The 14337-nt window shown below is 36.2% G+C and overlaps 1 protein-coding gene across 1 annotated transcript in view; it reads right to left on the reverse strand.

The window, feature by feature from the left end:
* Positions 1 to 14337, reverse strand: part of Ctnna3 (catenin alpha 3) — a 1402587-nt gene that overhangs the window by 485777 nt on the left and 902473 nt on the right. Inside the window, exon 10 of the mRNA XM_045137244.1 lies at positions 12351 to 12443. Within this exon, the coding sequence (XP_044993179.1) occupies positions 12351 to 12443 (93 nt within the window). The remainder of the gene's footprint in view (positions 1 to 12350; positions 12444 to 14337) is intronic.

The raw sequence follows: 14337 nt of genomic DNA on the forward strand, positions 1-14337 counted from the left end.
TCAGGTTAGGTGCTGTAGATGAGTAAGACTATGTGGCATTGTTTTTTTTTTTGTTTGTTTGTTTTTTCCTGTGATTGGCTAAGTTCACTGAGAATGATCTGTCCCAGGTTCAACCAATTTTCCTCAAATTTCTTTGTGTCATTTTTTCTTACTGCTGTATAGAATTCCATTGGGTAGATATACCACATCTTAGTTATCCATTTTTCTAGTGATGAACATCTGGATTGATTCCAGCTCTTAGCTATTAAGAACTGAGCTGCTACAAACATGGCTGAGCAAATCTCTCTGGCCTGTGGTTTGAAGGTTTTAGGGTAAATGTCCAGTAAGGGAATAACTGGGTCTGTTGGTATCTCTATAGTCAGCTTTTTCAGGAGTCTCCATGTTGCTTTCCAAAGGGGTTGCACCATCCTACATTCCCACCAACAGTGGGTGACTGTTCCTACTTCTCCACATCCTTGCCAGCATTTATTTTCATTTGATTTTTTGATGTTTGCTATCCTTATTGGGGTAAGGTGGAATCTCATAATTGTTTTAATTTGCATTTCTCTGATTAGAGATGATGAATATTTTCTTAAGTGTGTGTTTGCCATTTGTATTTCTTCCTCTGTGAACTGCCTGTTCAGCTCTTTGCCCCATTTTGTGAGTGGGGTGTTTGACTTCTTACTGTTTAGATTTTTGAGTTCTTTGCAGATTCTGGAGATTAGGCCTCTATCAGTTGGATAACCCACAAATATTTTCTCCCATTCTGTGGGTAATCTATTGGCTTTGCTTATTGTATGCTTGTCTGTAAAGAAACTCTTCAGCTTCATGTGATCCCATTGGTTGAGTGACTGTTTAAGATCATGAGCTACTGGGGTTTTGTTCAGGAAGTCTTTTTCCATTCCTATATCATGGAAAGTACTTCCTAAATTTTCTTCCAGTAGTATTCGAGTTTCTGGTCTTATATTGAGGTCTTTGATCCATTTGGATTTGAAATCCCTACAGCGTTCTTCACAGAGATAGAAAAAATGATTGCAAATTTCATATGTAAAGGCAGAAGGCCTCACATATCCAAACATATCCTCAGCAAAAGAAATACCTCTGGTGGCATCACCACACCTGATCTAAAGCTATATTACAAAGTCATAGTAATAAAAACAGCATGGTACTGGCATAAAAACAGGAATATAGACCAGTGGAATAGACTTGAGGACCCGGACTTTGGGTCAAGCAACTATATCTACTTGATATTCAACAAAGACCCGAACAATATAGGCTGGAAAAAAGACAGCATCTTCAACAAATCGTGCTGGACAAACTGGATAACCACATGCAGGAAACTGAAACTTGATCCACACATTTCATCATGCTTTAATTTTTGTATTCAGCTGATAAGGAGACACCATGTTCAGTAAGTATGTTTTGTATTTAAGATAATAAATTCCTGAAAAGTTGTGTGAACTAAATGAGGTGATGTGTGCTTACATTACCAAAACTTGGAAGACACAGAGATTGTTGGGAGTTCAAGGCCAACTTGGGCTATCCAGTGGGAAAGAAAATATTTTTAAGTATATTTCCATTAATCCTATTTAGGGAATTTTAGCAAGAAAAACTCTCTTTTAAGAAAATATAATAGTTGGCAATAATCCAATCTTTAAACTCAACTTGATGTTTCTAACTTCATCCAGAGATGTGTTCAAATGTGTGAAATATTTCTCTATTTTCTATAAAAATACAATTTTGTAACTATATGCTGTCTAGAAAATGATGCTTTTGATTTAATTAAAAACTTTGATGTATATTAATTCTTTGAAGAAAAATTATAAAATAATAAATAACATGAATCTACTAATTTCTCCACATGGGGGTCCTGTGGAATAAACAAGGTGTGGTGAATAGTTTTAGAAGACTGAAAATTATATTGTAACCTGTTCTCCACATTTGCTGAATCATTGTACAGAACCACACCACCTGTTCCAGATCAAGCCTGGCTATGTGCAGTAGTTGAGGCAACTGCAAGGCCTGCTTCAATGATACAGTGATTCATAAATGTCAAATTATATTTTCATTGTTTGTAAAGAAGCCAAGGAATGACATCAGGAAATAACATTACTAAATATAATAGAGTCAAAAGGTGTTATAGATATAATGTTAAAATTGAGGATCTTAGGTGATTTTTTTTCATAACCTTTTGTATGATAAAGAAAAAAGTGAAAACATGTCTGTGTTCACAATTAGAAAAATATGAATAAATACAATTAATTCTGATACCAAGGAGAATACTTGAAATTCTAAAAGATCAGCTGTTTTGTGGTTCCTTGACCTTGGGCAATCTGCATAGCAGCTTTCCCTCCTTATACTAGAATGAGTCCTTTAATATGCAAGAAGTCTGATATTGGAGATCTAAAATACCTTAGTACAGAGCTTGCTGTATCTCAAATGTTTGAGGGATGGTATCTCAACTTCAGTGGGCACAGAAAATAGCTACATCTTATGAACACAGCCAGAAGACAACTTACGGCTTGGATGCAATTTGAATGAGGAAGATAACAGAAAAAAGTACATTTATTCTGTGAGGTATTCAACTTATTTTGTCATCCATTAGGTAGAATGAGGTTTTGTTTTGGTATAAATACAGTGACTTCATTTTTGAAATAGTTGGTCAAGCAGAGTTAGTCTCTTACTTTTGGAAGGTAAATCTTACCAGGTTACCTTGTTGTTTTCTACAAAGAACAGTGTGATTTTACAAATTCCCTAGACTCAATACATTCTTTCTACAGAGATTGATCTTACAGTTTCTGGGTCCCCATGTACTTCTGTTTTCTATCTTGATTTGAACCTGCACATTTCTGCCTATAATAAGCACAAATGATAATGTTAAATCTCCTTGAATTTCTTGTAATTCTCCTTGTCACATTCCCCTTTGTGATGGACTATAAACCAACATTCGATTTTACTAGAATATAATCCATGATGATAGCCCCAAAACAGAAACACAATTAAAAAATGAAAATAAAGTGTTTGATTTACATTTCATACACTTCTGAATTTTGTTTTGCTTTATGCTTCGGGCAGGGTCTCACCACGTAGCTTAGAGAGACCTTAAACACGTGGCCCTTTTACCTCAGCTTCGTACGTGTATATAAGTATGTGCCCCACGTCCAGCACACTTGTTCTTAACTCTGTGTCATTACTCCTTGAACATAGTCTCTCCTAGAGTATTGCCTCAATAAATTAATATTCCAAGAGTCCCGGGGTCTTCTGTCATTGCTAAGCTTTTGGTCCATCATGATATGGACTTGCAACACTCTCCTTTTAATGAGAATGCAGAAAGCCCTCTAAGAGTCTCTGTTGGGATACATGGGGTCGCTGGCATTGTCAGTTTATAATACATTGTCAGTTATAATACATAATAGAGCCCAGACATCTTTCAGTTACAGGCTGTAATTTTCCATGTTTGTCATGGCTCAAGGAAAAGGATAAATGATAGCTTGGGTTTATGTAAGGTTCTTTGGTCAGTGAAGTTGTCCTGACAGGCTATAGAAATTTTCAAGACACAGGATCACAAGTACTATTCATATTAATCTTCTGGACAAAATTCTTGGGAGAAACAGTCAGACTTTATTGCTCAAATACCATTGCATTAATAGACATTTCTTTCAAGTTTACAGTATAACTGACAAAAACTATAGGGCTACTAGCAATTTTCTTCTGAATTGTATAGAAAAAAATAAGTTATGAAACTTTATTTTTTCTGTGTATTTCATATACACATAAGTATTAATCATTCACAATTAAGGGATACATACTTATTAACACTTTCATGTTGAGCTTTAGCCCCATGAACTTGAGTTCAAATGAATAGAAGGACTCTTCCAAGAACACAGAAAGAACTGCTTTTAAGCCTCAAAATGTACAACACTGTTTCTGGAGATAAATGCAAGAATAAAAACTTCGCAGGAAATGAAAGATTTGGTAGAAATATATGGTAAGAATTTGTGAAGGGAAGCCTCACAGTGCTGTTCTTTTCTCAGATTATTTTTCCTTTTCAGTTCTTGGAGGGAACACATGTAGGAACAGAGCTCTGGCCTGCCTCTTTTCCTACAATGCTAGTGAAATTGCTCTGGTTAAGATCACTACTGACTTCTTAAAAGACTTCAGTGGAACTCACCGAGCCCCTCTGGAGACCCTGGTGGTGCTGCCCACGCTGAAGGTCTGCTCCTGCTCTGGGCTTACAACAGGCCATACTTCATTGCTTCCTCTGCCGAGTGCTCTGTCAGAGCGTCTTTCGCTTCTCACCTTCAGGAGTTCTTTCAAGGTTATGTTTTGATCCTGGTATTTCCTTTTATTACTTATCAATTTTATCCCATATGTATGGTTCCAACCAGTACCTATGTATAAATGACTACCATATATATCAGTAACATCCTATGTTCGTATATCACTGTTTCCTATAATCTCAGCCTGGATGCTCTGGTGGTGCATGCCTATATATAAATTGCTGCTCGATGTTAATGTTATTTTTTTGCGCTAACGTTGCTCCATTTTATTTCCAATTTCTCCTAATACAGCCACTATCTTCAAAGATGCTAAGCTGAAACCCTCAAATTCATCCTTTTTCCCAACATCACCCTCATTCTTTTTTGTTGTTGTTGTTTTTTCAAGGTAGGGTCTCACTCTAGCCCAGGCTGACCTGGAATTCACTGTGGAGTCTCAGGGTGGCCTCGAACTCACGGCGATCCTCCTACCTCTGCCTCCCAAGTACTGGGATTAAAGGCATGCACCACCACGCCCAGCTTATCACCATAATTCTAAGTGTTTTATATTTCTGGATAATGTGTATAGTCTACTTATCATGTCTTTCTGTCTTACATTCTTATGCCTGCATCCCTTACCCATTCCTTGTTTCTGCATATATTGTTCAATAATTTCTGAAATGGTCTCACCTATCCACTAGACTACTTGATTCATATGAAGATTTTGGGTTAATTCCTGTGAAGCATAGCATAGAAATGCCTCTCAAGACCTGTAGTGGCTAAGCCAAATCTACTAATTCAAGTCCTCCCTTGTCAATAGGAGCCCTCCTCCTCCTTGTCTACTCAAGTTGATAGTACTCAAGTTGGCCATTTCACTGTCCTAGAAGGTACCTGGGAATGTGTGGAGGCATTTTTGTTTTTCACAGAGACTAGACTATGTGCAGTTACATTTATATATCTAGTAGTAAGTGTGAGTTATTTAGCATGTCAAACTCCACAACTGTGACCATCTCACACACCAAAGAATTGTTCTACCCAAAATGTCAAAAGCTCCCCTGTTATGAAATAATGTGGTTTAGGAAGATTCAATTACTCATGTCTTTCAATTTCAGTTATAAATTTCCCATCTACTCTGAATAAAATTTTGTTTTTATATTTTCCCAAAAGTATAACTCTTACTTATCCTTTAAGACTTACAGAGAATGGCCCTGTTCTGTGAACCCTCCCTGAATCCTCTGGTATGAATCCTGCTTTAACTTCCACACTGTTTCCACCCATTTCTCCAAAATCATCACTTTTTGCCTAATATATTTTCCTTTCTATTCTAAATTTAATATAAGAAAACTTCTATATTTTCGTACAAGAGCATTGTCAGGATGGCTAAAATATTTATGTAGGCACATTAATATAATCCATGCTATTAATATTTGTACACATACAATATTACAATACAAACAGGGGGTATATCCTGATGTGTGAGGAATTCTAAAATCCTTGCCTTGGCCTGAATGTTAAACTACAGTATTGGATATTTCCTTTTAAGTCACTGTCAAAATTTCCCCCACTTGAATTTCCTGGACAGAACTTCTGTTTCTTCTTCCAGGACAGACTGTGTTAGATCTTCCTTCTAGTTGAACTTGGATACTGAAACTAATTCTTCTGAGCTGCTCCAGTTGGCATTCCTTGAATCCATACTTCCTGCCCCTGGTGTAATCCAGTATATGGATGTCCAAGAAGGAAGTCAGTGAGAACTGTTGAGAGTAGAGACCCTTCATAATTGGCAGCAGAAGGGACTGGCTGACAGTATAATTGGGTCAGGATACAGAGTGGTGAGTGCACAGAATCACATTGAAGTCTAGATTTCAAAAGCGAACATCTCCAGAACCACACTCAGGTTCCCTCCAAACAAATACCATCATGATGTTGCACCATCAAGAAGGAACTTGTCACCAGTCTGGTGGTGCACACCTTTAATGCCAGCACTCAGGAGGCAGAGGTAGGGGTGATCAGTGTGAGTTCAAGACCACCCTGAGACTACATAGTGAATTCCAGATCCAGACTGAGCTAGAGTGAGACTCTACCTTGACAAAAGAAAAAAAAAAAAAGGAACTTGTCATAGGCATCACCCTTGTCAATACTGATGATCAACCATTTAATTATCACCTCATTTTATCTTTCTTACAGCATAGAAAGACTAATTCCAAAAGCTCAGAGTATTTTTTTTCCATTCTATGCAGAGAAAACATACCAGGCATAATTATCAAAGACCCAGCATTGCTTTCACTGGTGCACCCTGGGAAACTTGAGAAATACAGTTATTTTACATCAACTGCTTGAAACCTGTACAGCTTAGCTATTAGCAAAACATTCATCATCAGCAACAGAAGAGGAAAGAAAACATATTTGCTCCCCTAAAGCACAATGCAGAGAAAATTAAGTCGTTTCAATTCACACATATTATAGATTCTAATGAAAATATAAACATACATAGAGTCAGAACATCTAATTTTCATTTAATATCATCCAATGTCCTTACTGAAGTGTGCACTAAGTCACATAATATGCAGTAACTTAATCAGAACAAGCTGTTGTTATAATAAACAATCTGGACTGAGCAGCAGTGGATAATGCTGGTCACCTCCCATGGCATGTATTCAGCTAACAAAGTGTCACATTGGGGCTTTTTTTTTTTAAATTTTTTATTATTATTTATTTATTTGAGAGCAACAGACATAGAGAGAAAGGCAGATAGAGGGAGAGAGAGAGAATGGGCGCGCCAGGGCTTCCAGCCTCTGCAAACGAACTCCAGACGCGTGCGCCCCCTTGTGCATCTGGCTAACGTGGGACCTGGGGAACCGAGCCTTGAACCGGGGTCCTTAGGCTTCACAGGCAAGCGCTTAACCGCTAAGCCATCTCTCCAGCCCTCATTGGGGCTTTTTATCACCATGACTAGGAAGACAAGAAAGAAGGAAGGAAAGAAAAAATAGAGAAAGAAAGAAAGGAAAAAGAAGGAAGGAGGGAAGGAAGGAAGGAAGAAAGGGTGAGAGAAAGAGAAAAGTGAAGTTTCTATGACTTCAAAAAAAGGAGTGGAAATTAAATTCAAGATATACACACTAAGTACATAGTAATATGCAATATGCCTGGCATTTTTCTCAGAGCATATCTCTGAACAAAATTGCCTACAGTTGTAGATCTTAGTTTTTCCACATGAGCATACACAATCTTCAATGAAAACCCTCTCACAATTACATTGCTCTTTGTTCTTTTATATTCCACAGCCTTCTATGTTAAGAGAAAACTTATCTTCCCTATTCCCCCTTCAATTCACAGCCCTTTCAGAAAGTAGTTTTAGAGTCCCAAGAAAAAGTTTGTAAAACATTCTCTCTTCATGCCCAATCATATCACTGAACACACGTCATGTGCTTCTTAAAGCTGTTTAAGGTTTACAGGGTCACCAGTCATCATCATGAGAGGGATGGATGGAAGGGAGGTATCAAAGCTCTACTATACATTCATTTACAGTAAACAAAGGTTTGAAAGGTATATTTAATTTGAAAAAAATATGCATGTGTAATAATGTGCCTAGCTGAATATTTATAGAGTGCAGGGAAAGTATTCCAGGATACCAGTCTTATGTAAATTAGAAAGTCTTACCGATGGAACAAGTAGCTAGGACATCTGATAACTCAAGCTCCCAATAAGGAAAAAATTTTGGCCAATATCTCTGACCAGGTACAATCTATTGACATTTGATTAAGCACTTCCAGTGAAGAAATGAAACTTATCTCACCATGGCCTAAAACAACTCATTCTCTTTTCTACCAATCCCACAAACCACAGTTCTCAAAGCCCAGAATGACAATGTAAGACCAAACAACGCAGCACCTAGCCCACGGCAAAATTGCTTTCACTGTGCAAGTTAAGCATCATATTGTTTCTAAAGGTATAAAATAATTTGTGTGCTGCCAACATAAGTGAGCCACCCAACCTTTCTTTATCTGGATTTTTAAGCCTATTAAATTCTTGATTTGTTTACATGTGTATGCATTGGTGGTGTGTACATGGGCACACGTGTGTGTAGAAGCTGGAGTTTGGTGTTGGGTGTCTTCTTTGATCATCTTCTACCGTATTTACCGCGGTCGGGCCTCTCGCTTCAAGCTTGCCCCAGGACTCCCTGCACCTGCCTTTTGAACACAGGAAGGACAGATAGGTTGCCATGCCAACTCGGTGTTTCTGTGAGTGCTCCGGGGTCTGAATTCAGGTTGACATGCTTGCATGGCAAGTGCTTTTCCTGAGTCATCTCCTTAACCACGACAAATTTCTCATAAAAGGATAAGGATGCAGAGGAGGGGCAAGCGGAAGAACTGAAAAAGGAATTTTCTTCAAAAACTAGTGAAAGTTCTAGAGGCTATTATGTACTTTCTGTGTTGCACAAATCAAGTGTGTGATGACTTATAAAGAGGTAAAATTACATAAAATCAGAATAAGACACTGACTGAATTTTACTTTGTAGGGAAAGAAAATCTACACTGACCTAATTTCACTAAAGACCATGGAACTGTTTTAATAGATTCATATTTAGAATTCACAAAACAAGATAACGAATGGCCTTTTCAACTTTGAATGCTATAGATGTCCTTGATAAGCAATGTTCTTCCTACCCACTTGTGAAATGGAATGTTCTTAAGCAAAATTCATATTTCTGTATATTGAATTCCAGCTTTTAAAGCTAATCCAAATTAAGGACATATTTTAGAACACTGAATGCTATTATCCTCAGGTTTGTGCCATATGCAAATATAAAATGTTGACCTTTAATAATTACCCCCTTCAATTACTTGCTAAAATGGTACAAGTATTGAACCCTACAAAGACCTTCATACTCCCATTAAGTCCAAATAATTCTAGCACTCCAGCAATCCTTTAATTCAGATCACATTTCTGTCCACTATATGAAAGGCAGACACATTAGAAGATATCAGAAATTCAAAGGTTTCAAGGCTGGAACCCTTTGTGCAATTACTTTCAGTACTTAGCCACCTCATGAAAAATTTCTACAACATTGAGAAGTTCCAGATAATTAATTTTAAGTTCAACTTCAGACAGAATGCCTCTGTTACAATTCTCTCTCTTTTTTTTTGTTTTTTGTTTTTGTTTTTCTGAGGTAGGATTTCACTCTAGCCCAGGCTGACCTGGAATTCACTGTGTAGTCCCAGAATGGCTTTAAACTCATGGTAATCCTACCTCTGCCTCCTTGAGAGCTGGGATTAAAGGTGTGTGCCACCACACTGGCACAATTCTATCTCTTTATTGAAAGGAAACCTGCCTCCTTCTAGACTCTGCTCACAGGTTGCAGTGGTGCCTCCAGGGCCTGGTAGAAGCAGTCCTGCACACCATAGTCCTTTTAAGATTGGATGACAGTGATTATGTTTCTACAACGGTCATGTTTCCATGGCTAAAAATTCTCTGTTACTTCTGTGATGGATTTGTACAAAATTATTTCAAGTCCTGTCATTGTCTCAGATACTGTCTGCTAAATATGTTACAAGTGACAATTCTTTTCCAAAGTACACCACCTGCAACTTATAAAGCATCACTGTCATAGTAATGTAAGCACAGTGGGAACAAGAAGAATTCAATGAGAACGACTAAATAGGAAACAAATGCCACCTTTTCAGCTCCTCCTGTCCCAGAGTTCACTTCACTCACTCAAGAATGAATATGGGGCTGGAGAGATGGATTGCTCAATGGTTAATCCACTTGCCTGAAAATCCTAATGATCTGAGTTTTATTTCCCAGTACCCACATAAAGCCAGATGTGCAAAGTGGTACATGCATCTGGAGTTCATTTGCAGTGCCTAGAGGCCTTGGCACACCCATTCTCTCTGTCCGTCTCTCTTCTCTATATCTTTCTTTGCTTACAAATAAATAAATAAATAAAATGTTTTTTAAAAGTTAATCTGGAATTACTTTTTAATAATTGTGTCTTTTGGATGGGATATATCCAAGCAAAGTGAAAATGAAAAGATCAGAAAAGTTGGTTTACTCTTTAAATCATTTTAAGCATTGTTTGTTGAAAGACTTTTTGGTTAACTCTTATTTTTACCATTATATATTATTTGGTGCAAAAATTTTAATCATAATTACTTGCATATCTGTATCTATAACCTGAATGTCTGTAGATGGTGATTTTAATAGACAGCGTCAAAGTACAACTTACAAACACATACACAAATTGGAGCCATACCAAACAGTAACTCCAGACATTTAAGAATAATATACTATATGCGATTTTAGAAGTGAATATAAAGTCCAGAGATGGTTAGAATTACAAATTATTCTTTGATTAAGACATATTAAATTGTATTAGTTTTCTTGACAAATGTGATAAATCATTGATTCTAAGTTCTTGGGAGAGTGAATGCTTTTCCTAATCCATGCCTCGCCCATTCCCTGTTGTCAGTTTGATTTAGAGTACTCATGGCATATGGTTTAATATTTATAATTGTTATAATCCACAGTAAAAATTCATCTACATACAAGAAGATTCTTTGTGAATGGATTCGTTAAGCTAATATATTTCCTTTTTTATCATGTCTAACTGAAAATTAATCCAGGTTGGTGATAGCATCCCTATAAGGACATATACAGTTTCAAGTCCAAGACCAAACAGTTCTACACAGCAAGTTCCAGGACAGTCCACCTTGTCTCAAACAAACAAACACAAAATAACAAATCAATAATTTAATTCAAATCACTAGTAGAACATGAAATTAATGGGCAAAAAACAGATGACTGCTGCCCACAAACATGTCTTATCTTTGATTACCATGTATGCATTGACCATCATTTTAAAGATTTTCATCATGATACTATAACTAAAAGTAATACACATTTCTTGTTTTTTAACACTTATCAAGAATATATTATAATATATAAGTAATACATTATAATATATTATTAAGGCAATGACTATGTTACCAACTAGACCTGTGAAGAATGAGGGACAAGTAGGTAGGGCAGCTAAAAGAAGCCATGATACAGACTCAATGGTTTTCTGCATTGAAATTTTCTCTGTCAAAAACATTAATCGATTACTTTTAGATTCAGCCTTGGTCAAGATATCAGGATACTGGGAAGAACGTATCCAGTTTCTTTGCAAGGTTGTCACATGAATTATCTCTATGCAGTTTCCTTGTTTTCCTCTGAAGCCTCATGAGATAAAGGACTTTCTTGCTCTTATCTTTTTGTTGTTGTTGTTTGTTTGTTTGTTTGTTTTTCAAAGTAGGGTCTTACTCTAGCCCAGGCTGACCTGGATTTCACTATGTAGTCTCAGGGTGGCCTTGAACTCATGTTGATCCTCCTACCTCTGCCTCCCAAGTGCTGGGATTAACACTAGTATTAAGTGTTTGGTCTTTATTTGGTTTGAGGTTTCTGAGACCAAGTCTTGCCTTATGGATCAGGCTGGCCTTAACCTTCCAACCCTCCTGCTTCAGCTTCTAGCATGACAGGACTATGCTCCACTATCAAATATTCTAAAGCAACAAAATGTATCCAAAGATAGAGGTGATATCTTTTAAAAGTAGTAAAACTGGTATGGATGTTTTCAATGACTTTATTAAAATTATTTTCAAGTTTCTTTTTGTTTTTTGCCTTTTAAAAAAAAGAGTGGTTTATAGTAAGCACCTATATATCATCTAATTTCTCTAGTGCCCAATATTTTCAACTATAAAAATGCTTTAACTAAAGAAGATCCTTTTGCATTTTAAGATCTGAGGACTTACCAATCCCACTCCCAGAAGTATTTCAGGAAAGGAAATTTGTAAGACTACTTATGAAATTTAGCAAGACTATACTCCATGCTAATTACTGGGATGGAATGTGTCCATGATTAGGGATTATTATGCATTTTCTCACACCTGTGGAAGATTTCTGGCTTAGACTAACATCACACATCACAGATTTATCTAAATAAAGTAGCTACAGAAGCTGCCTCCGTAGTAAAGGATAAACCATGACCAGAAAACTCAGTTCTCCATATTCTCTCAGCAGGTATAAATTATGAAATACTGCACATAATTTTACAGAAAAGAGTCAATAACTCAGGCATCCTACCTGTGGGCACAAGGTTTCGAGGTGATTGGCTGCAGTTCTGACTATTTTAACTCCATCTTCATTTGTGGACATTGAGCAAGCAAGGTTTGCTACCTGTAATAAAATTCCACACAAGGAAATTATTCCAGATCATCAAAGAAATACAACATCCATTGTTATTCTACAAAACTACGATTGTGCACACATTCATCAAAAATTCAAAGGCAATTAGCATTGTTATAAATGCCACTGATATCTATTTCATGAAATATTTCAAAGAATTGATTAAAATAACTCAAAATGTCTTTACAGAATGGTACAAAATAAAAAAGGAGTACTGGTGAATCAATCAGTAAACCTTACACAGTCTTTGTGCATAAACATCTAACCCATGCTAAGCTCTTGAGAGACTGGGATCAAATGGTAATAGGTTCTTGGAATCTCATATGATTGTGGTTTATTTTAGATTTGTAATTGGTTTATTATTTCCCTGAGGTCTATTATGCATACTTAAGTTGCATTAAGCATGGCTGTATCATGTTTTATTCAACATCAAATATGCTTCCAAGATGGACAAATACAAGATAATTAAATATTATTTCCTGTTTGTGAATTTCTTCTGCAACGTAATGGGCACTATCTGACATGCTTGGCAGCAAATCTGATTCAAACCTCAGTGACACCCAAATCTAGTTCATCTTATTGCTCTGGAAGCTTATACTCTGATACACTGAAACTGGTGTTCTCTTAAGTAATTATGATAATGTCCAGTGCCCAAGCCCAATATTTACAAATTGCTTATTCCATGAAAGAGCCATGAGGAGTATGGGATCCTTTCTTACTTTTCTTGATCAGCACACTGTTCAATATTCTTCTTGCTATGAAATAGTGAGGGTTTGTGAAGAGCAGAAATGTTTTACTCTGATCCACAAAATCTTTCATCACCTTTATTTCTAACTAGTTATAAATACTTTTAAAATATTTTGAAAAATAAATTTTTGTAACTTTTTTACTGTCTATTAAAAATTTTTATTTTAGTATTTACATATGTAGGGTTTGGTGAGCCTGTCAATGTCTCTTGCCACTGCAATCACACATGAGATTCTGATGTCATTTAGTGTTTCCAGCTTACATAAGTGGCTTGGGGATTGAACCTGGGGCTGGCATATTTTGGTCATGAACAATTTTAACCAGCCCAATTGTCTTTTGCTTATTATATACTTTAATCAATTGCAGTCTTTACTGTTACAAGATAATTCAGTTGCAAACTACATATTAGGTGCATGTAGCCCAAATGGATGGCAAACATATGTTTATATCACTGTTTTATGACCACGATATAAAGATTTTCAAATGGATTTATGGCCTTTACTTTCACATGCCTTTACTTTTATTATGCTAACAGTGAAATAACTCCTCACTCAGCATTTACATAAGACAAAATACAAACCATACATTACTTAGCTGTGGAAGGCCATTGTTCTCTTTATTAATGTACATGAAAGTAGCTGACTTGAAAAGGTCTTTTTAGCTTGAAGGTCACAATGCCTCAACTTTCCTATCTGACACATAATTAGCACATTTGTGAATTTGAAAAGGGCAATAGTTTCTGTGTCCCCATCCCTCCTTCCAAACCTCACTTACAGCTGGTGAAACTTAGCAGACTACTTCAAAATGCACAATATCAATTTGCAATAAAGTTGAAAACAAATCCTTATCTATATATCTGAGTGTTATTTGTGTAAACTTAAAATATGTATATTTTAGCCATGTGTTTCAGCCAAATTGTATGTATACTGATTGATTTCCAACTTCAATATGCATAAAATTACCCCATGTAGATATTATCTTTCACAAAAACACACACATTATATATATATATATATATACATATATATATATACATATATAATATATATATGAACACACATATATATATACATACATACATATATAATGTATATATATGAACACACATATTCTCTATCCCTCCTTTTTTCTTTGAAAA

The sequence above is a fragment of the Jaculus jaculus genome, chromosome 18, assembly GCF_020740685.1.
Source record: "Jaculus jaculus isolate mJacJac1 chromosome 18, mJacJac1.mat.Y.cur, whole genome shotgun sequence".
Lineage (NCBI taxonomy): Eukaryota > Metazoa > Chordata > Mammalia > Rodentia > Dipodidae > Jaculus > Jaculus jaculus.